Source organism: Montipora foliosa, chromosome 1 (genome assembly GCF_036669935.1).
Source record: "Montipora foliosa isolate CH-2021 chromosome 1, ASM3666993v2, whole genome shotgun sequence".
NCBI classification, from domain to species: domain Eukaryota; kingdom Metazoa; phylum Cnidaria; class Anthozoa; order Scleractinia; family Acroporidae; genus Montipora; species Montipora foliosa.
The window spans coordinates 44,820,856-44,845,855 of record NC_090869.1 but is presented as its reverse complement, the minus strand read 5'-3'; the positions used below and the strand labels follow the sequence as shown (position 1 = coordinate 44,845,855).

Sequence of the window (25,000 nt, the reverse complement as noted above, 5' to 3'; positions counted from 1 at the left end):
TCGCTTTTGATGTTATACTGTGAGGTACATGTTGGAACACTCAGACTCAATGCTATGTATAACTAAAATCAAGCGATGTTTTGCTTGATTTTGTGTTTTAAATGGTACTATTTTAAACCGGGATAATTAAATTCGATGTGAATGTCCATTTACTTGGCTTCAAATGGTTAGCTTTTTGCAGCCTCTTTTAATGAAAGTTTATGAAAACCTCCACAACAAGCTTTGTTGTTAGTAAAGAGAAATATACTAGTATAACTTCCCAAAATATTTGGTTTTATCAACAGAGTTGATAATGTAAATTTGCCACCGTACATATATTCTAAAAGCTGGCATTTCAAGCGTTAGCCCTTCGTCAGAGCGAATCGAGGAATTGTGGTAACATTCAACGTGAAAAATCGGAATGTTACCACCAATAGCGTAGCTCCTACTCTACTATAAAAACTAGACGTAACCCACAATTCTGCGATTCGCTCTGACAAAGGGCTAACGCTCGAAACGTGAGCTATTAGAATCTCTTTACGGTGGCCAATTTACAGGATTAGGTACACATTCATTGTTCCAAACAATCAACTGGTATTGTGCTCATAGTATGGCGTGGTGCAGAGCTGCCTTAGTTGGTGGTAATCTGTCTGATTTAGCTTGTCTCTTGTTAAACAACGACCACCTGAGTTCTTTGAAAGGTTTAATTGTGGCTTTTGGCTGGTACAGCTGGAAGACGACCTGCTCAATCCCATCAAGGGTTTCTTCATCTGGGTTATCATCTTTACCCTGATTGGCTAAGGATCTAAGGATCGACTCATTGGCCTCTTCAAATTCTTTCCAGCAAGTCGGTCTCCCTTTTCCTGAGAAATTACCTGTTAAGGCATGGAACTGTCTTGGCTGATCCAAGTGCTTCTACAATTGGTTGCAACTTGATTGTTGGCGAGTTGTTGCTGATCCAGTCACAAAACTTGTATTTGTGCACATCTCTGGATAGTGTCTGATAGCTAGCACTAAAACATCACTGCCTGGAGAATAGATTGAAAGTTTTGTAGCACCGTCAGCTGTAGCGTCTAGCGCATGGAGGATTATCTTTGTGTCCGCTTCTTCCTGGTCGCTCTGCAAATGGCTCACGTCCTTGTATGTTGCTTTACACTCTGTCGCCAATGCCGCAATGACCTTCTTCCCTGTAGCCTCAGGTCTCTCCATCACCTTCGGGCCAGTCTGGCTTATCTAACGACTGGACCTCTGCCATGCCATCAATGATTGCGACTGTGACATCGCTACTGCCTATGGAACTGGTACTTGACTCTCCACTTTGTTTCTCAAGGATGTGTATCAACGTGCTTTTGCAAAAGCAATGCATCATTGTCCCATCTGAAGCAAGCAGGGACCTTGGAACTACCGTGAACTCATAGAGATTGATAGCCTCTTTGATGTCAATATCTGGGCGACTCTTGCAAACCATCATTAGCTGCACAAACAGAGACCTGTCCTCTTTAAGCTCCACTCGCTCTACTGTCTTATCTTTGATCACCCTCCCATTACTTTTCCATACCTGTAGCTTACTCTTCTTCATCACAGCCCAGAGATATATCTTACCCGATTTGACTCTATCTTCTACAAACGAGCTGAACAACTTTTGCCCTATTTCACTCTGTTGAACCATATCTTTTTCGTCTTTTTGCTCACAGCTTTCTTCGTGATCAGATTATAAAGGTCGGTATTTGATCCAGTGTTATCACCAAGTGAAAAGGGGGCAGTGTAGCTCTTGATTGTCTGTGTCAACCGATGGATGGCTTTGTTCTCGTTCGTTGTAATGCAGGAGAGAAGTCATGGTGGTGTTCTTTGGAATCTGTAGTCAGGCCTGCCATAGATTTGGCCTCTGTTGCTAGTCTTGCTAGTTCTGGCATTCAGCGTGATCCTGACTAGTCCACCGCACACTTTCTTGGAGCAGTTTAGATGTTCTAGAGTGTTGTCGCCTCCTACTGCACAAAATGGAGCTTCCTGGTTCTTGTTTACTATCCAGTTGCCGTTGGTGAACTCTTAGTATAAGCAGTGGTCTGTGTCCTTCAGGGATGCCATCTCGGCGAGATAGACAGTGATCAGTCTTGCGTAATTAATCTTGTTGTGAGCAAAGAAGTACTTGGTGAAGACTTCTAGGGAAGAAAGATGTAGCTGCCAGTTCCCAGTGCACACAGCCTTGATGAAGGAGAACATCTCCATAACCCACCTCATATAGTGGCGTGTTACTACAAACAACGGACTGCTGTTGTTCTGAGTGTTGTACTCAGACATTTTCATGATGACCTCAGATGAATTAATAACATTAATGAATCGTTGATGAGCTCTCTCGATTCTCTCCTTTACACCTTCTCTGCACGCATCACTGAGCTCCCTTGATAACTGCTCATTCTTTAGAAACCCTTCTAAGTAGAGTCTAAAGAAGGCTTGGACAGTGATCAAGGGTGCGTTTTTTTTGTACTTATAGGACAAAAGCCCAAGAAATTAGCATCAACATTGCCTTATCCAACGCTTACCTTTTTAGGTTAGTTATTATCAGCAATTCCGTGCAGCGGGCAAGCATTAACATTGTAAAATGACTAAAATATGGCAAGGATCATTTCCAGTAAACCGAAAAATCGAAAATAACCGCCATCCATCTGTCGCTGGTGTGAGCCTGCAATTGTTGGAACTGGCGTACTGCTAACCAGAGTGGCTCAAATCCAAGATGGCTGATCTCGGCAACGATGTTTGATAGTCTGCGTGGCGGCCCAAAGGCCACAACTCAGGCTAATGGGTTTGTCCTTCTTTATACTGGTTCAAGAACAAACGTCGTAGAAAAAAGTGAAGGAAGTAATTCAGGGGTTATCAAGTTAAGGTTGCTTTCAGAAGGTGTTAGTTTTCGTAGTTGCAGTGAAGTGAGACAGAGCAAGCATCAATCCGTTGCTCTCGCTTCACTTCCATTTCCAAGTTACATGTATAACTGTGGTAGATGAGCTGACTGTCAGGATACAAGTGTTTTCAGGCTGGACATGCTACTTGATGTTAACTTCATGTCAAGTCAGTGTATATAAATATATAAACGATCTCTGATAAAACATGTACACACCATTGGTTTATATGTATTTAATGCATTTTTTTGGCTAGACTATGAAGTAATGGTCCTTGTATAAACAAGAGCAATAGCACCGTCTTTAGTGATGTTTCTCGTTACGGTTCTTGCCACTTAACCCATGTTATTTAATAAAATTTACATAAAGTGATTATTTTGTCAGAATATAGATATTATGTAATAAGTGCAGTACAACATAAGGCAATTGGGTTTTTCTTTTACTGATTTTTTTAATCAATTGCTATAAATGAACCTTTACTCCTTTGGATTACTTCTCAGTTCAACAGTCACATCCTTTAATAGCTTCTTGAGATCAAAATCGCGCAAGACATTATTTAATTGAGGTATCAACAGGTTCTCCGTAAAGTTTTTGAAGAATCCCAAAAAAATCCTTAAGAAAAATTCCCTAAAAGGATCTTTATCAAGATCCTAAAAAATCTTCAAGAATCCTTTGAGGACCTTTCAAGGATCGTAAAAAGATCTCTTGACTGTTCTTGAAAAGATCTTTATCAAGATCCTTGAAGATCTTTGAAAGATCCTTTTGATTAGATTACAAAGATCTTTCCAAAGATCCTTGAAAGTTCCTTAAAGATCATATGAGGATTCATCAAGGATCTTCAAGGATCTTGATAAAGATCTTTTCAAGATCAGTTCAAAGATCCTTTTAGGACCCTTGAAAGATCATCAAAGAATTCTTGAGCATCTGCAAAGATTTTTACCAAGATCTTGAAATATATTCTCACCAGGATCTTTACAACTCCTAATTGCAATTGACGATCTTTAAAGATCTTTCAAGGATCCTTGAAAGGTCCTCCTCTTCAAAGATCTTTTGTAGGTCCTTGACAATCTTTAAGGATCCTTGAAGATCCTCAAAGAACCTCTGAGGTTTTTCTCCAGGGAAGAAGCAATATGTTCGGGCCTCAAAATCGATTTTTACACTTGCACAGAGAAAAATTCCTTATCACAATTCAAGGTTCGATGTTCACATGAAAACAACAACGCCAAAGAATGTCACACAATGCAAATAATCTGTGACACACTCCCCCCTTGACCAGTAAAGTCACTGGTCAATAAATATACGAATAATGTATGCATTCATAGCAGCTGCAGCTGTTTGCTTGTGACTTCACATTTTGCTGGACACCTCTCAATCATTGCGTCTAGCGTTTGAAACTTCAGCTTCTGTAATTTCGTCTTGCAAGACGGTGCCTTCTAGAAATATTTTGGCCTTGATCTTCAGGTCCTCACAAAACGTAGCACCAGGGCTGTGATACTGAATAACCTTTTAATTTAATTTAATTTAATTTAAGCTTAAATTAATTTAATTTTAATTTAATTTAATTACAGCTCTTAGTACGCATTTTGCTACGCCTCAATGCGTGTACTCTACATGATACATAATACAAAAACAAAGGCTAATAACAAAAAAAAAGGTAATGATAATAATAAAGATATGTCTATATAACTAGTATAATGTGAATTAATGATGGGTAATATATGTATATAATAATATAATCTGTAAAGTATTAAGACTCAAGAATCAGTCAAACGCTTCTTTGAAAAGGTATGACCTTTTGCAACTGCTAAGCTTGTAACTAGGATACAGGCTTCAAGATCGGGTTTTCTATTAGCAGCAAGGAATGCTGATACACCAGTAGACCTCTCAGCTGCTTTTTTCTTCAGCTCTGCTTGACACTCTTCTGTCTCATACATGTATATGAAATGGTCTTCAGACTTAGGCCAACTGGATACTGGCTGTAATAGCCATGTGGGACCCTTCCACCATATCAGTTGCTCCTCATACTCAAGGAAAACTCTACTTGTGATCCGTTATCGGCAGGGTTTTCAATTCCAGAGCAGTGGTTCCACATTGGTTTCTCTGTTTACGACAAAATCTCATTCCTCCTTTTTGGCAAACTGCTTCAGTTCCTTGTCCCCCTTGATCCAACAAATCGCCGCCCGGCTGTCTAACCACAAGTAGGTTTCATCAATTGAATTTGAGGTTGCATGGCTTCTTTCACTGAGGATACCAGTCTTGCTAACTCAAGTCTAGGATAAAGTGCTTCGAAAGTGGAGACACTATTTTTTTTTTATCTCAGTAAGACTGGGGAGTATCCACTGCTCACCTCCAAAACCAAATACACAACAGCATAGTACGCCTTCTCAGAAGCATCTCCAAAGCCATGAAGACTATAAGAGGGTATCATTTACATGTACCTTCATACACACACCGGGGAACTAGGATTTCCCATACCTCTATCAGATCTCTAAGCCACCTGTTCCACTTTTTTTGTGCCGCTTCTGGGAGCAGCACATCCCAATCAAGTCTCTCTTCACAAAGGGTTTGAAAGAGTACCTTCATCAGTACAAGAACTGGTCTGAGAATCCCAAGCTTAACAAACTTCTCTTGGTTGGTTGCAGACCCTCTGCAAGCCTTAACAAAGCTTCAAATTTGAACATGAATGCATCAGTAACACAGTTCCAGTCGAGACCCAGGACCTTGTTCTCATTCTTCATATCAAGCTGCTCAAAGTGTCCCATGGAATTTTTCGCATAAGACTCTGTGTCTTCCACTACTTCTTTGGATTAAGGACTGCTCTCATCAATACCAGCCTACAATTCAGATATCCTTTCACGAATCTTAGGCAGATTGGAAACCCATTTTCTTGGAAACCACCTTCTGGTTTTTTTTCTCCTGACACCAAATCGTCTACATGGAACAAGTTCAACAAGTTTTGGACAAATTCTGGATCTGCATTGTACCGACTGATGTGATGCCTCAAGGTAGCGTTCAACAGGAACGGGCTTGCCTTAATGCCAAACACGACACAACAGAAGCTGTACACAGGGTTCGTACGGGTCCTGGAAAACCTGGAAAGTCATGGAAATTTAAAATTTTAAAATCCAGGCCTGCAAAACCTGGAAAATATGCATTGGTCCTTGAAATTCCTGGAAAACTAGACCTTTCCTAGGACAGTGAATCAGTTTCTTTTTATTTTCTTGGCTCACATTTGCAATTTTTTTGCGGGCAACCAATGAACGTGTAAAATATTGCAATACCGTACCTGTCATTAATCCCAAATGTAACATAACAGTTCAGAGTCTGGGCTCTAGCTTCCCCTGCGGTTTTACGGGGTCCCCCATGTTTGAAAATCTGGATGAGAATGTTGCCGTTGTTTCATTCTGTTTTTAAAAAAGTCAAAACATGCTCAAAAGTATTGTTTCTGGCCCTTTGTGATTAAGCTGAATGAACAATGCCTGGGAAGTGTACTTTTAGCGAAAACGGGACTTCTCACGTGGCGTACAAAGACTGGATATTACGAGATTCAAGCTCTCAACACAAAGCACGTTGTCGCTTGTGCCAAAAAACATTCGACTGCTCAAATATGGGAGAATCCGCCCTCAAAAGTCGTGTGAGAGAGAGGAAGCACAAAGAATTAGCAGCATTAATAGCTGTGCGGTCAGCGCCAATTACCCAGTTTATGTCTTCAAACACAGCATCGTCATCTAGCTCTGACAAACCTGGTCCTTTGATATCTCGTGGCTTAGATTCCAGCCCTTCAGTACGTGATGAAAGTGCTGAAACACCAAGCTCATCTGCTTCTCTTAAAAAAAAAAGTTGGTATCATCTTATATGGCCAAAGAGGAAACACTGAAATCCGAAATTCGTTGGACTTGCATACGGTTGAAAAGCACCATTCCTTTCACTCAAACGAAGGGATTGACAAAGTTTTCCAAGACATATTTGCTAAGAAGTTTTCCTGCGGTGAGAAAAAGTGCAGTTCTTTAGCTTGCTTTGGACTGGCCCCCTATTTTGGAAAGCTACTAAAAGAGAAAGTTGACACAGAAGATTCATTTGTGCTGCTGTTTGATTAAAGTGCACCTAACCCCAAAATATTTTTTTCGCTAAAATGAATCTTTGCACCTATTCGAAACGCATTGCGGCCATTTTTTCCTTTTTCTAACATTTCCTGCCATTTTATAGGCTTCGAAAGTTGCGAAAATCCATGCATCTTTTGTTCACGACTGAGTCAGAAGGGGAGTGGGTTTATTCCTGATTTGACGTCACAATCTACTTTGCATGCATTTTTACAAAGAGTTAATGCAATGTAAATCAGTTTGTGACGTCAAATCAGGAATAGACCCACTCCCCTTCTGACTCGGTCGTGAACAAAAGATGCTTGGATTTTCGCAACTTTCGAAGCCTATAAAATGGCAGGATTTGTTAGAAAAAGGAAAAAATGGCCGCAATGCGTTTCGAATAGGTGCAAAGATTCATTTTCGCGAAAAAAATATTTTGAGGTTAGGTGCACTTTAAAGTTTGAACTTCATCACAAAGAACAAGCAGTTAGATGTCTTTGTTCGTTTTTGGGGTGGCAATTGAGTTGTGAGCCGGTACTGGATGTCACAGTTTCTTGGACACCCAACATCAGAGGACCTTCTGGAACACTTCAACAAGGCAACAGAAACATTAGCGAAAGTTGCTTCAGGTGTGTTTAAATTAATTTTGTGATTACACTTGGGGTCATACATAATGTGTGGCATTTTGAATTGAAAAGTTAGATGTTTGTAATTCTTTCCTGTAATGTTGAAACTTGCCAGAAACACCTCCCCCCCCCCCCCCCTCTTCCTAAGGCATAAATGAGGACTGGTCTCTGATAGTCCTTTAAGTCTTGCTGTATTACCAATATCACTATAAATTCTCAATGCCATATATAATTAGTTTAATTACAGCCGTATATTGAGCAAGTCTAATGAGAGACCTTTTGTTCTTTGTTCTTGGTTCAGAACACAAGCTTCTGTCCCCATTCTATTGTCTTTTCCTTCTGGTTTTTATGCCTTGCCTGCCTTTTTATTTACTTTAAAGGTGTCAATGGATGGTCCTAATGTCAACTGGAAATTTGTAGATATGTTCTCCCATCAGCTGATCGATGAATACAGCACTACCTTCCTCAACATACCTGTGGCCTCCATATCATACATAGTGCATTTAAGCATGGCTCAGAGAGAACTGGATGGGAACTGGATAACTTTTTCAGTAGTATTTTCAAGTTATTTAAAGATACACCTGCAAGAAGGGATGATTACACCCGTGTAACTGGCAGCAGTGTATTTGCATTTACGTTCTGCAAACACACATGGGTAGAGAATATCCCGGTAGCAGAGAGGCCCATAGAGATGTTGCCGCATTTACTCAAGTATGTAAAGGCTGTGCAAGAGAAGAATCTCCCAAACCCAACGACTCAGTCATTTCAGACTGTGAAGAACGTGTTGCAAGATGTTTTGTTAGAGGTGAAAATAAACTTTTTCATCTCCATTGCAAAGGGAGTAACACCGTTTCTCGCCATTTATCAAAATGATCGTATTATGCTGCCTTTCTTGGGAGATGATTTGCATCGTATGCTCAAGTCCATTATGTCCAGGGTGATCAAAAATTCTGTTTTGAAGGAACATGGAGCAACACCCCAGGGCTTAATGAAGGTGGATATCAGCGACAAGAGCAATCAGTGCACAGCTCACAAGGTTGATCTTGGTTTTGTTGGCACTGAGCAATTGAAAAAGCTTGTGGCAGTAAAGAAAGTCACTGACAGGCAAATACTTGAACTAAAAATGGAATGCAAGTAGTCAGTTTTAACACTTTAAAACACCTTAGGATAAAGTCACCATTGGGATACAGAACTGTGAGGGCATTGCAATGTTTGAATCCCCAAATGTTGGTCAGCAAGCCAGAAACATGCGTTGAGAAGTTTCAAGTACTTCTGAAGGCCCTAGTGAATACTAAGAAGTTAAAGGAGTGTGATGTTGATGTAACAAAACAGCAGTTTGTGTCTTTCCTAAATGAAGAGGTCCCCCAGCATATTTCAAGGCTGAATTCCTTTGATCACACCAAAGAAGATTATCATATTGACAAGCTGTTTTATGAGATGTTAGCCTCTAAGAAATCCTATAAGAAGTTGTGGGCTGTACTCAAGAGTCTATTGACCTTGTCCCATGGCCAAGCCACAGTGGAAAGACAAACAAACAAACAAGTCTCCATAGACAACTTACAGGAAAGGTCATTTGTTGTAATGAGACAAATTCAGGATCACATTCATACAGTTAAGGGGTCCCTAAATGTGATTCTAACCAAGCAGATGACATCCTCGGTTGCTGCAGCAAGGCAAAGATACATGGCGTACCTGGAAGAAGAGAGGAAGAAGAAACAGAAAGAGGCTTTCTCAATGAAAAGAAAGTCATTGGTGGAGGAACTTGATGAGCTGAAAGCCAAGAAGAAGAGGCTTGAAAGTGAAGCTGCAGCACTGGTTAAGTCTGCAGATGACTACTCTGTGAAAGCAGAAAGTACAAAAAACATTGATAAAGTAAGGTAGTTAGTGGCACATTCAAACAGTCATCGTAGTTCCTCAAAACGAAAACTTGAAGAAGCTTCTAAAATTGACAGCAAAATAGACTGTAGGCTGCGGGAGTTGAAAGACACCTGACTAGATAGCAGTTCCAGGTTAGAGTGTGAACATCGTATACTTATTTGCTACTGTTATACTTTCCAGTGCTACTTCCATTAACAATTTGTGCCCTACTGACACATACCTCATTCACTTTAAATCATTTAATTTTGAACATTAGTAGGTACTTACTTTGACATGAAGCTGCAGATTGCATTGTTTAAGAAACATTGGAATTAAGTTCGTTGTTGCTGTCAGTGGACAGTTGTTCAGTTAGGATTTGTTTTAATTGAGCCTTACCAACATGATTTAGATACGAAAAGCAACAATAAAGGTCATTGCTGTTACTGAATTTTATTTGCTCTTGCAGAAACGTAGCAAAAAGGCTACATAGTTTGTTGGTTTGTTTATATTGTTTCAGTTTCCTGGCTATTCCTGGTCCTGGAATTTTGTAAATATGGTCCTGGAAAGTCCTGGAAAAGTCCTGGAATTTTGATGGACCAGTGGTGTACGAACCCTGTGTACAACACCAATACTGGGTCACCTTCCAGATCATAGACCCAGATAAATCGCAGAGCATCATGATCCTCTTCCTCCTCTCGAACACATTCGGTAATTTTGCATAAACAGCATTATTTGAAGCGCCCAGGATACTCTTAGTCGGTTTGTTTGATTCATTTTCCATGATCTGACATCAGTCTAATTTTCACCAAGGCAGCGTGGAATTTGGTGTGAAGTTCCTCCGATTCTTCAACTTCAGTTACAATGCTTGGCTCCTCTACTGCCTGTAAAATTGATTTTACGGTCTCTAATTTATCATTGAGCGTAATGATGATCGTTTTAACCTTGTCCCTTCCAACAGCTGAACCATCAAATTCAGTTAGAACTTCGTCAACACTGAGAAGAACTTAATTCAACAATATGTTTGGGCTTCAAAACCGATTTCAGCACATTGCACACGGAGAAAAAAATCCTTATCAAAATTCAAGGTTCATTGTTCACGTGATATGGGCACGCTCCAAAACAATAGTGCCAAAAAATGTCACACAATTCAAATAATCTGTGACAGACATAATTGGTCTCCATTGTACTTAAAAGCACCAAAAAGTGTGATCTGGAACTGTAGTCGAAAATGTTGAATTTAATATGACAGCCATTGTAACGAAAATACAAATAAATTACGTTTGTCTCTCAAGAATGTGTTTTTTCCCTGTCGTGTAAGGTGGCTAAAACCGTTTCAAGAATTTCATGGGAGTGTCTTATCATAAGGATTAACTCTTCAACACTGTTTCATGTAACAGTGGCAAGGTTATAGCAGCAAATGAAAACACGTATTATAGCTTAACAAGAATCACTACTATTAGGACTTAATTGGTCTCCATAGTAACAGGAAAGCTGTTTAAAAACAGATTATAATTTTTTCTTTCCACGATTACAGTCTATCTAAAAAAAAGTGACACCCAATTTTATTGCTGCAAGTGATGAGCAGGCGAAGATGAAACCCTCTGCCAAAGGTAGAACAAATTATCTGGAGGGGATTCAGAGCCACCTTAAAATTTTCAAATCGAAAAAGCACTTTAAGGTGCCTTCAGAGAATTTTTTAAACTTTGCATAGGCTTTCACCTTAACCTGGTAATCACTTTGCAGTCATAAGAAATGTAACCTTCTCTGGACAAAAAAGAAGGGTTTTTAGATAGCTCTTTTGTTGCTATGGTGACCTGTTACGTCACATTATATGGTAATATGTGTCAATTCAGTCCTAGAAAGAACAATTTCGTGAAAGTCACAGTGTTGAAATTCAAATTCAACTTTGCATGTGAAAGGGATGCAGTAATAATATTATTATTGACTAATAGTCTCCTTTACCACGTACTGGTGGCTCAGTGGTTTGAGCATTGGGCTGTCATGCGGAAGGTCATTAGTTCGACTCCGACCGGACCAACACTCAGGGTCTTAAAATAACTGACTAGAGGAGAAAGTGCTGCCTTTGTAATTACATCTGCACATGCATGGTTAGACTTTCAATTCTTCTCAGATAAGGACTGTAAACCGGAGGTCCTGTCTCATAGCCCTTGTTGGAAATTAAATAGTATGGTCTGACCTATCTGAGCGGGGCATCTTTCACTTCCTAAAATAATTGTAAATTGCGTAAGAAGCAGTCTGGCTAAAGTCCCCCACAAAGTATTGTAAATTAGTCCTGAAAAGCCCCAAGGGGAGAGACTAATAGATTCACTTCACTTCACTTCACTTCAGTCTCACATGTACAATATAAAAATACTATGATCTTTACTTTGCGAGACTAAAATATCAAATTCTAGGAACAAGAAAAATTGCGGTACTTCATTGATATCCATATAATAAACGTAATTATTCCAAGAATGTGTTTACATCTAACCAGAAATACTCAGCAAGTTTTGAATGCCAGGCCATGTTGCAGTTGGAGATATTAGGGACTTTAAGTTACTGTGACTGATTACTACGGACTACGGTTGCAAGTAACCTATCTTGCTGTGTAGCACTGGGCCGAGTACACAATGAGTGGCACGACTACACACACCGGACTACGAACGAGTGCTTGATGTGAAAACACTGTCGCTTGTCTCTGTTTTTGTTATTTTGCATCCAAAATGTTTGCGTCTTTCGTTAAGGGTCAAAATTCTCAGGTTTACTCATCAGCGAATGAAATTATAGACAACAAAGAATTTATACTTTTGTTTGATGCGTACAAATCTTCAAATCCAGCATAGTCATACTGGGAGTATGATGCTTTTTGTCTCTTTTGATTCCACAGGTGCCCCAAGCTCAGTGTGAGCATGGCCGACAAAAATATAAGGATTTGTATGAAAATCCTGATAAAAAGCTTATGAAGATAATTATATGAAAAAAATGTCAATTAAAAAGCCTAACCTTATTGCCATTGTGGATAGCTTCCTGCCTGTGTGGTTATTTTCCATATCCAAGGCGATTTGAGGCATTTCTCAATTTCGTGGTTGTCAACGGTTGTATTATAACTGCATGTAAATGTATGTATACGTTGTTTCTTGAATATTGACGTGTGTGCTTAAAGTTCTCCCCTTTATAGCTGATTCTAACAGCTTGACTGCACAAATCAAAATACACAATTAAATATCCCTTAAGCAATTCGAACTTCCGTCTTTCTGCTACATGTGATCGCTCGATCCACAAATTGAATGTCAAAATAAAAGCGTTTCCATCGATGGTTCACTTGTTACAGTTATAACATTTGATTTTTAATTGATTAAATAGGAGAAACTGACAGATTTACTTTTGGTTTTCCCCGATATTGCTTCATTATGTCTTCTTTTTTGCTGTCTAACTAGTGAATTCCATGGTTAATTTCACCTAAAAAACCGACTGAGCGCATGAATCACAAAGGCGTGAGTGTGATAACGGTTTTTCCAGCGAAATTTACTGTCGAATTTACCAGTTAGGCCATTAATTTTTCTTGAATCGCAAGAGTTTTAAAAGAAAACAAGCAAATCCTTAGCAACCAGAGTAGAATGTCAAAAGCCAGCGAATAAGAATCATGCTAAAATTAGAAATCACAGACGTATTATAGCTCGTGATGTGACAGATGGTCTTTGTCCGTTCAAGGTCAAACAAGGAGTTTTATTGATGTACTTTATTTATTCCACTTTATCTCTGAAAACGAGATCATTTACATTGTGATGTATTTCATTGAAACACGCCAGCTTGGCTTAGAACCAGAATCGGCTAGAAAGGACATACTTCAAACAAGATCTCCAACAAATTACCTGAACGTGCTCTAAACAAACTTCTGAAAACACAAGCTGGTGATATTTTCCTTAATTTTACGAGAACTCCTTGCGATTACATGTTTATAACATAAGTGCAAAATTTTCTTGTCACTGTTCAGGCACATCGAGAAACAGTTAGGCAAGCGGAGTAAAAAACTTCTTGTTCGCTCTCATTTTAGAGCCAAACAAACCAGTAACAGATCGATTATTTCTGTCCAAAAAGAGTACAGATGATTGTTATTTAATTCCAATTAACAAGAAAAATTCGAGTTTCATTCCTGAACAAAGACTAAAGCACTTTTTAGAAATATGCATCCACTTGAAATAACTCATGTGTAGAAATAACAAACGGTTTAGTGTCCATGAAAAGAATTTGTGGAGTAACTTCTTCCACCAAGTTTAAGGTACAGCTGTATTACTGGTGTACCGTTTTGTCATTCTCATTCTCTTTCTCTCTTTTTTCGTTTCTGTTCTTCTGTCATAGGCCGTCCAGGCATCTTGCAACCTTAGTAGATTCAAAATTAAAAATCTTAAGACTTGTACCAAAAACTGCAATTCAGAGCAAAAAGCAGCCCTAAAAAAGTTAACACCCAGCTTTAAGTTTATGTCCCTCCAATGCTTGACTTGAATAACTACGTAGCCACCAGTGTGTCCTGACCACAGCTATATTATGTTAAACCTAGATTGAAACCAGCGAAAAACGCACGAAAATGTATTTTCCAAACCGTACCTGAACACGAAAAGCATCAACTGTCAAGAGCTTTTGGTGACGTAGCATAAACGTGTAGCTGCGTCGAGCCACAGACAGAGCGCGAAAAATTAAGCCTTGTTTATGCTCAGGTGTGAGTGTCTGACCTGGATTGAGCTTGTGATCCAATCAACAACCAGTCCCTGGTCAGCGGTCAACTTTAAAAAAAAAAAACAGCTGACCTCGATAAGGTCGAACTTGAGCCCGCGATATGGTCACGTTATACTGGTCAGCGGATGCCTTGTTTTGACAGGTGTCAATCGGCCATAACATTGATGTCCAATACCAAAGATGTATGCTGTAAACTAGCTAAGGCAGCGGTCAAACGTCTGCGCATGTGCGAGCGTTGGAGTGGCGAAAAGGCTGCCAAAATGGCGGTGCGAGCTTGTGGGCTGAAGTTGTGACACTGAAGTCGCCTCACAGGAGTTAAAAGCGACCACACAAGCGAGTAAGTCTGTATATATTCTTTTATTGAGACATACAGTAGCCACATGTTAAAGTGATGTCAAACAGTACGTCAAAGTAAAGCAATGACAGCTGATCGTACGATGTATTCGATTTAGCAAGGTCTATATAAATTATACTAAGGCACTCATGCACGAGAAGGCACAGCATTGGAAATCATTGTAAGTTACACGTAAAGAAAGGTGAAATGCCGTGTTCTTGTCGTGATCTGTGTAAATATTACATCATTCATATCATCCTTCAAGCTTACGTACAATTCTTGAGTTAAGTGCATAAGCATGTGTTATAAATTAATATATCTGAATGCTCTCCTATTTTTTTCATTTTAAGTAATGAAAAGTTCTTTCAAACTATCGTGTTTTATTTTGTTTAAGTGTAATGCTTCTGTGTAGCTGTATTGTTTTTTGTTTTGAAGTACCTGTTATTTCCAGCTGAGATGTTCTCTTGTCTGTTCAACACAAGAACTTCGCCGTTCTTCCTTTTGTAAGAAGTTTTAAGTAATGTTAATTTATCTTCTTTTGAAATTCGTTCTGTACACTACACTGTACATGCAAAATAACTGGTCTGTAGTCACAGAAATATTACAAAGGTAAGAGAACATAAGTTGTGTTGTAATGACATTTCTTGTTTACTTTTTGCCAGAACTGCTTAGCTTCTCTTCCTGATATGTCAGACCTATAGCAACTATGGAACCATGAGGGAAATGGAAGTGACTGTCAGGACAAACAGTTTTCCATCTTGAGCAACAAAGCAGATGGTCGTGTGGAACTGCTTTCAGGGATAAAATAGGATGCAATGTAGCACATAATGATATTACAGTGAACATGCTAATTTATTACCAGATTTCTGGATTTCAAGATACTGAAATGTACATCTGCACTGTTCTCTGTATTATGCTCCACAATTATTGTTAAGTTTTTGTAACCTTCTCATTCCCCAAAATGACCAATACAGCACAAGGCAGCAGATTGTATAGCAAACAAAGGAATTTTACTGTTATTTTCAAGATTATTATTATTCTTTTGTTGTTGTTGTTGTTATTGTTATTATTATTATTATTATTATTATTATTGATTATTAATTTTAGACTCACTACAGGTATGATTAAAATGAAGGGCTCAAGAAAGGAAATAAACAATATATTATTATTCATACTACACCTGAACTGTTTGATTTGCTTCTGTTTATCGTATTCCCTCAGTTGTTGGCATTGTACTGTAGCAAGAGGACTAAAAAATGACTTGTGATGGTTTTTAAGACCTTTGGTGAAAATTTCTGACAGATGACTTTTTGCGATACCACCTTTACATTAAAGTGTCCCTTCCTTTGCATATGCATCGCTTTTGACAACTTTAGATTATCTGGTATGCGAACTGTCTGGATGTTATGGAAATCATCCAGTAGTAACACCACAGATGTACCTTCCTAATAACTGAAAATGAATAATCCATTGACAAACTAAATATTACACAGTGTGTATGTTGAACTAATGAAGTTACTAACAAGCAAACAATAGTAATTTATTTTAATATTCCATAGATTACAGTCAAATTCCCTTGAGCAATAAACTCTAAATTGTCTATTTTGAAAGCAGTAATCTTATTTTAGATCTGTATTCATCACTTAATATTATTTGATATAATGTAATTGAATACACTCTCCCTAACATGTGAGTCCGAATGCTGCTCCTGTAAGTTCCTTTTGTGCCTGTCAATAGTTTGTGGTGCAACTGAGAAACCAAAGATGGGGCCATTGTTCAGGCCAGTTCTTGGAAGGCCATGCTGATGCATGTAGAGACCAAAGTCTTTTTGCAAAGGACATGTAATCTGTGATATATGCAAACATGAAAATTTATTTCAGATTTTTCAGATGTACTCTGTTATTGGTTTAAATTAATTCATGTTCGTGCACACCTGAAATATGCTGTTATGTGAAGGAGGGCAACTGTTCTTTGTTCTTGGAGGTAACTTCTGTCGTCTGACAGTCTGAAGTATTGTTTTAAAGACAGCATTAAACAATCCAGGTACTTGAAGCTCTGTAAACTTCCTCATGGCAGTCACTTCCTACAAGGGCAAACTACTATGTTTATAATGACTACCAAGTGCCATCTGAAATCTTTCAATTAATTCTCCAATTGAAGGCTCTGAAATAATGATAATAAATTATAATAAAAGACAGTTCCAGTTTTACTCTCTGACGTTTGCTAGAAGTAGTTGTTAGTAAATAAACAGGAGGGCAAAATACCTGTTTTCCTTCTCTTTTCCTTTCTACATATCTAACATGCCTTGGTGTGATTTAATCTGGCCACTAACATAATTATTACTGGCTTAATTGATTTGGAAAAAATGAATATGTAAAGGAAAGAGTTTGCAAGAGCCTTGAAAAATTAAAGCGATTTAATCGTTCTTATGATTTACTTTTGATTAAACATGTGAATGGAATGTAAGCAAATAAGATCGATTGGATATCACAGTTAGAAATAAATATATACACAACTAGACTTGCCTCTATTGATCAGTATTTTCACGGCACTGTTCCTCTTCTTGTGGGCCCTCTGCATCCAATAAGTGACATTTTCCTCGTTATTTATATATTTGTTTGTTTTAACTTGCACAACAGGCTAACAGAAATAATCCGTGAAATGTTAAAAAGTATTCTACCTTCTGTTTGTTAGAGTCCTTTCTTTTCCGTGGAATGTATTTAACGTGATCTATAAAGCTTTTGTCGGCCTGAAGTTTGTATTTGCAATACCAGGTTATTCCAGGTCTGTAATCTTGTTCAGGGATAGGTATGAAGGACACGAACATGGTTTGTTCTTTTGATGGATTTCATTTCTGTGCCGCAAACAAATCCACGATCCCGACGGAATCCCTCGAGCCCTTGCCAATATTTTGTCAGCTCGTCTGAGCTAAGCCAAATAATGCAATTTTCTTTAATTTCTTTACGAGTTTTCCCTTCGTTTACACACCGCTTGCCGTCAGCTTCCGGTGTCACGCATCGCATGATTAATAATAAGAAATAAAAATATACCACGCTGTCAGCTCGCAGCATGACGCTGTTTTTGCAGACGTATACCGGTAATTTCATAAACTTTGTGTCTGGAAAGTCTTAAGTTTTCCTTTTACCTTCTCTTGTTTCCTTTTACAGATTTCTATGAATGTTTCAATTTTGTTTCGTAAATTTTGCGTTACACCGGTTGTTTCCATGTTTTCCTTTAAAATTTTTGCGTGGGAAATTGGCGCGCGGCTGGCAAAAAATATCCATTTGGGCATGCGTAGACGTTTGACCACTGTGTTAAACTAGCTAGAGTGTGAACTCAACTGGAGCCTCGATGAGCTCTCAACTTGACTGGTTACGGTTACTTGACTGGTCACATTGGCATACATCGAGGGGCAGACGTGTGTATGTACGGACGTTCATGACGTTATGGCTATAAAACCCAGTTTTCTCGCATCGATGAGTTACCATATCTTCTTAACTATGGTGCTCCGCGTGCACGCTATCATTACTTTTACTTGTAATTTATGACATATTCGCCTTAGCAGCAGTGATTTATCACCCGACTCACAGTAACAGCCTTTTCATTTTAGGATTGATTTCACCCATTGAAACACGAAATGAAACAAATGCAAACATGCAGTTAGCCAGCCAAACATGCAGTGATATTCAGAAGATGACTACAGATGAGCCAGCAACAACAGTCATTAAAACCAAATCTTCACTATTCAACCAACGTGGACACTTGTCATGAAAATATTGAAATGCAAAGCTGAATAAGGTCTTCAGAAACCAGTAGGGCAATTAGACATGCAACATTTTCTTTGACAAAAAGCCGCTATAAATTGATGTACAACAGTAAATACTCTGCCTTCTTTTACATGAAACTCTGCGTGTAAAATTTTACATGCACTGTGAAGAATTTGCGTGTAATTATTTACACACACTTTTGTGTATTTTTTTTTTTTTTTACTCTGGCGTAACGCGCGTAATTTGCGTGCAAAACGCGCGCAATGTGGCGGACTTACGCGCGTGTAAAGCTGCTATTCCTGCTGCCAGTACTGTATTTGGTCTGTTCGGCCTCAATTCTCGTTTCTTCCACGCTTAGCTATTCTCTAGGGAGAGCCATTTCTTCTTTCTTCATTTCCATTCCTGCCTCCCCTTTTGTTTTCAGTTAATTATTCTAATGGATCATTCTCACTTCTCCTGCTTCTTTTACGCCTAGGCTTGGTGCCTTCTTCCTCATTACTATCTTCAGCTGCTTCCTTTCCCCAAGATGCCATTGCTCTATGGTCTATGGTCAATGCTTTAGCTCGTTCACTCTCAGATTTACCTTTGTCACTGGTGCCACATGCAGCCATAGCATTGGAGGCGATGTCTTCTTGAATTTCTTCCAGAATCTGGTCCGCCTCACTTAAGTCATCAGGACTAATACCACTCACTTTCCCCTAGTTCTGCATTTTAGCAGAGAAATCGCTGAGAAGCTCATTGAACCCCTGTCTCAGTGATCTTTGCTCCCTTGTCATTACAGCAAAGTCAACATGGGTATTTATTGCAGCTGCAATCTCTGACCACTTCCTTGCTTCCAATCCTTTCCACATAAGGCTCCTTTTGCCTTACTTCTCTCAACAGAATTTTGTTTTGTTTTTAAATGTTCTGCTAAAACAAAGACATAACAAAGGTGTCATTGTAGTTTCGGTTTTAAATTAAAAGCACGTCAACGACACTTTCTTCTATAAGGTTCACAATATGTACTTTCGGAGAGTTTTAACCTGAAGTCAATTGTGAATAACTTCACTAAGCAATTACATTATTAAATAAAGACACTTAAAGTTTATTGCTTGATTCTGTGCTAGAGCGCTTTCCAATTGAGTGTCGTAAACCAAAACCAAACCAAGTGCTTACAAATTCGACTACTCAACAAATCTTGAAAAACCACTCTATTGTGATGTTTGTAAACACGTTTTCCAATTTTAAGAACTTCTGATCTCTGATAAATTTCTTTTTTCAGATCTCTGATAACACCCAGAGCCACTTACGTAACTATTAGAACTGGTTGAATTTAACCTGGTCTGGGAACAAAACTGCATCAAACAGTACACTCTTATCTCTCAAATAAAGCTTTAAATTAAATGAATGAAGCACTTAATTTTATGGACTTGATTGCTGTCGACAAAAACATTGCTTAAATAAGGAAAGAAACATCTCCTAAACATGATATGACGCAGCTACGCAGTCGTGCAGTTTTGTTTTCTTGCAGTGACAGCATCTGAAATTGACTAAAGTATTAAGTCGTGTATTTCAACCTGAACGACCATTCCAGCGAATATACACAGAATAGTTATAAAATATAAATAATAATAGAACATTATGAAGCTTACTGGTTTCGTGTTGGTGCAGCCTTACACACTCTGCAATTCAAAATTTTAGACACTACCTCAATTAAATTCTAATGACTTTTTTTTCAAAATACTTTGGAACAAACATAATAAAGCTATTTCCTTACATCTCCACTAGAAAATGCAAAGGACGTTGTAAGTATTCTTGCTCATATAAGCTAAACTTACGCTTAAATTAACATAGAAATAAGCTTAAATTGGCGGCCAGAATTACCAGTTGAATTCTTCCCTTTTTAGAGTTCATAAGCAAGTGAAATTGTCCTACATGTGGTTTTTCGCTTACTTGTTAGAAGACAGAAAACCCCTGTTCATATTGTAACTTAAAACTTTCTTTTTTTGGTAGAAGTTTTATGCATTTGTATTCACCGTAATCTCAGTACGACAAACAAGCCAACTACGCACCGTTGTCAGCTTGCGACGGTGGGAAGTTACATCACTCATGTCTCGTCCCAGTCCTAATTTTGGTCCTGTCCATAGTGATATTAGTCTGTAGTTGTCGTATCTTAAAGTCAGTACTTTCGAAATTTGAGACCGACAATGTGATCAGTTCTTTCACCAGTGATAAGCGTTCTGATGCAAGGAATGTGTCTGTCTGCCTTTTCCAGGTCATTTCTCGCATTAAGAATTGCAAACGAATGCCAAAAAGTGAGTATGTTCTCCCTGACTAACCCAAATAGGGAAGATTTAATTACTGTTAGTAACTCACGTAGGTTCAAGTGAGGAATTATTGAGATCTTTTTCTGGAATTTTCGTCTTAATTATTAACAGACGTTTCGACTGAAACCATCAGTCTTCATCGGTGAAGTTTGTCACGTGGTAGTTCACTATCATGTGACAAACGTCAAGGAACGGAGAGGAGGGGCCGGTCCCAAGTGTGAGAAAGAGAGAACCGGAGCCCCCCTTTCTGTTCTGGGTTGGATCCTCCACCCTTTTCCATATCGCTTCCTTATTCCCCTTCTTCGCCAATCTCGTTCTTTATCTAAGGTCTTGACTCCCTTGAATCCAACTCGTGTCCCGTGTGCTTCAGGTGACATTAAACTGCTGAATTTAAAGCAGTATTGGAGTTCGCCTGTAGATGTTGTTTCAGCCTGGCTGTGATGGACTGAAGAGTCTGTCCCACATAGGTTTCGGTGCAGCCCTCCCCTCCACAGGTAAGACCTTATACAAGGTTGGAATGCTTCTCAAACAACTGTTTGTCTTTAACCTTGACCAACTGTTGTCTTAGCGTGTTCTGGGGTTTGTAAAACGCTGTTATGCCGTGTTCTTTGAGAATCTTTAAGAAAATTACGACATTTTTTAATTTCCAAGACTTGTTTCGATGTCACGAACATCATCGTCAGTTAAAGAATATTTGAAAAACCATTAGGAATATGTAACAACTGGGCGAAACATGCATAATTAATTATGATTAAGTGACAAGAATTACATATTTGAATGAGTTACTTAGTGTTTTAAAGAATGTAGAGCCTAAAGTGTAAGTGTGCAAGTTTATTCCGGAGTTTGTATTGGTACGTCTCTACAAGGCATATGTTCTCCCACATATATATATATATTTTTTGTAATTTTTTATTTATATATCATTTTTTTTATATATTTTTTTATATTTATATATTTATTTATTTTTTATTATTTATTTTTTTGCTACATTTTGTAAATATGTTACAATTTTATGCCTAACGCTTAACAATATCTTACAATGAACTATTACAATACATCACTTACAATACATAATTACAATAAACTAAATACAATATAATACTTACAATAAACCTACTTACAATATGTTAAATACAATAAACTACTTTCGTAGTTTCACTAGTTCAATTAGATTGGACATATATTACAAGCTGCTAAAGAAACAAACGAAAATTTACTTGCCTATTAACTTACGTGTATTTTGATATTCCTTCCACCACCATCTCTTCCTAGGTCAATACTTCTACAAGTTTTTTCCATTTAATAAAATGTTGTGAAAGCTTACTTTTTTCTCTGGCAATTTGGAGTTCAATTCTATAAATCAAGTTAATCCGAGCGATAAAACCCTGAGCCGTTGATAGACTATTCTGACACTTTTTAGAATAAATATAATATTTTCCTAGTAATAATAAATGATTTATTAAACTAAAATTGTCTTTTATGTCGAACTTCCCAAAAATTATGTCCCACTCCTTCAATGTTTCAATATAAATATCATTGTCTTTAAGCCAGGATAAAACATGTCCAAAATTCAGAGGATATTTTGCAGGAAAAGAGTAAATGCTCGATGGATTCGGCTGTTTCTTGACAAAAGCTGCAACTAGGGGAGGCAGCTAAGCCAAAACGATAAAGAATTTCGTTTGTATAGACAATGCAATTCAAGATTTTGTATTGAAACTCCCTAGTCTTTGATTGCAAAGTTGAACGGAAAGGTAAAGAGTAAACTTTATCCCATTCCACATTTATATCAGGGTATTTATTTGTTAGTTTTCTTTTTGCAGTGGGTGGAATTTGCTTCTTCCTCAAAAAGATTTCATAGGTTTGTTTGGAGGAGATGTCGAGGATTGGAACTGAGTTTCTGTTTCCCAATCTAAGTTTGGGATCATTTGGAATTTCTTCAATCAACGACGAGTCAGTAAAAGATTTAACAGAGGCGCGCCATTCAGCGGGAAAGGGATCGATAAGGCTCATTAAAAAGAAATTTTGTTCAGGAGATAACAGTGAGGTGCCGTACACGTTAAAACGAAAAGAGTTATTTGCCCACAGAACGTCACCTATCTTAAGCAATCCTAATTTAATCATATCACCTCTATATATCGACATTTTGTCAATGCAAATAATTTCATTATTCACCTCGTGAGTAGAGCTGGGTGTTATCCTGTTTAGTTCGGACCAAGCATCTAGACATTCCTTGTAGTAAGCTGGTAAGGAGATTTTTAATTTAGCCGTGTCGAAATTACAGTATAAAAGAAAACGTCCCCCAACTGGTGAAAGAATACACACATATTGAGTATTACAGCCCTCTTTTGCTGGATATAGGTAATGCTGACACAACAAAAATGGAGAGCACTAATTATTATTTATTAAGAAGTATCTTAGGCTATCCGAAGTCTGTTTCATACGACTACCTCCTAAAAATAGTTAATATCAAGTCTTTGGAACAACACAGGCAATTCCAGTCACTAGTTATGTTATATTAATGCTTGTACAGCCACGGAGCACCCTGTATTAGTAATGTTAAATACAATTTTCGTGGGCTCAGCACAAGGCTGGAACTCCCCCCATTCAACTTGGAGTATATGCATCGATCTTTTACCTTTTAGGTTAGTAAACTGTGGAATGCGTTGCCTCCAATGATTAGAGAGTCTAAAGACATTTCATCTTTGAAGCGCACTCTTAAGGTTCATATGACTTCAAGCATAGATAATTTAAAATGAAACGATTCTTTTTAATTTTTAAAAATTTTGTAAATAGATTAATTACTAGGTAGTATTTTGTAGAGTTAATTAATTGATTGATTAATTTTATCCTTTTATATTTTGCACAATTTTATACTTTGTACAATTTTATTCTTTGACATTAGTACACACGTACACGTTTTAACGAGCACTTATGAGCTCCTTGGTGTTACATGTATAAATAAATTATTATTATTATTATTATTATTATTATTATTATTATTATTATTATTATTATTATTATTAAGTGTCAGGTTGACATGATGAACTTGTTGGTTTAAATTAGGCTTTTCCCAATTTATATGCATAGTTAAACATGTCTTGGAAATTAAAAAATGTCGTAATTTTCTTAAAGATACCAATTTGCTTTCTGTTGTCTCGACCTTTTGGTTCTTTGAGAATGTTCTTAATATTCTCAGATAGGCCTCGTATGTAAGGGATGGTTACCCCCCCCCCCCCCCCACAATAATAATGGTGTCGTCTTTTGTTAGAACAGACAAAGCCTTGCGCTCATCTTTATTCAAATTAGATGGTGGTAATTTAATCTTGCAGAGACTGCTGCATATTTGGTTACGCACAAGTTTTGCTTAAGTTTCCCCTAGCCTTGCTTTTGAGATCGCCTCCTTGGTTGCCGTAATGAACTTGGCATACCTTTAGCCAGTAAGGACTTTTCACTATCAGAGAGGGGGCGATTGGACTGGGCCCTCATCTCCGTTCCTCGACGTTTGTCACGTGATAGTGAACTACCATGTGGCAAACTTCTGATGAAGACTGATGGTTTCAGTTGTCACGTCTGTTAATAATGAAGACCAAAATTCTATAAAAAGATTTAAGTAATTCCTCACTTGAATTGAATCTGGATGAATAACAACATTCACTTTCACCTAGGTTCAGGTTTATAGTTTTTACATTGATCCTATGAACTTATCAACTGCCAACTTACAATGACTTGAGATAGACTAATAGATATGCTGTTGGTTGGACTGTTATCTGTTATTTTTCTTTAATTCAGAACGTTTCAAGAGGTTCTAAATTATTTAACTTGAACAAATAATTGTGATCTTTAGTTTCAAGATATTGTCAGAGTGGTGGATGGCATTTTTGGGCAATTCGCTCTTCCTGCTTTCTATAAGGTAAGGGGAGACTGCAATTAGATAAAACCCATTTTAAATATGATGAAGTGCAATAATTGATTTGTGCGACAGTCAGAAAAGTGTGACAGGTACATCAAATAATGTGTTGATTTTTTTCTTCACTGACAGGATCCATCCTTTCATGTTAGTGTTGCTTGGTTTCTTGGTGATGTCTTTTCTAAAGATGCAAATGATTTTCAAACTAACCTTCAGGTAGAACAAACGTTCCAAGTTGTATAACTATAGTCTTGCTGGGTTAATATCTCAGCAGCTGAGTTCGAAGCAGGATTAGCGCTAATGGCAAGGATCTAGTACACTAAACCATGTTTAATATTTGAACCAGCTTTGTATTATCCTTGCTTTGAAAATTCTGTTCTCCTGTTTATTTTTCAGGGTGTTTTTGAAGGCAAGGTCTGTGAGAAAGAAATCGCCAGGTCATTAGTATTGCAAGTGAAAGAAGTGCATTGTAGAATAGGAAATAAACTCTTTGTGTTTTCATTACGTGGAACGT

The 25,000-nt window shown here is 37.9% G+C and overlaps 1 protein-coding gene across 5 annotated transcripts in view; it reads left to right on the top strand.

Moving 5' to 3' along the window:
- The window catches only part of LOC137999455 (U6 snRNA phosphodiesterase 1-like), a 52,664-nt gene that overhangs the window by 25,098 nt on the left and 2,566 nt on the right, over positions 1-25,000 (top strand). For 2 of the 5 annotated variants that reach the window (XM_068845231.1, XM_068845246.1), the window contains 4 exons: positions 20,528-20,567; positions 24,424-24,489; positions 24,619-24,702; positions 24,883-25,000. The exon at positions 24,883-25,000 is cut by the window's right edge and continues 32 nt beyond it. In XM_068845231.1, the coding sequence (XP_068701332.1) occupies positions 20,528-20,567; positions 24,424-24,489; positions 24,619-24,702; positions 24,883-25,000 (308 nt within the window). The remainder of the gene's footprint in view (positions 1-20,527; positions 20,568-24,423; positions 24,490-24,618; positions 24,703-24,882) is intronic. The other 3 variants (XM_068845236.1, XM_068845243.1, XM_068845241.1) reach the window with 3 other exon arrangements.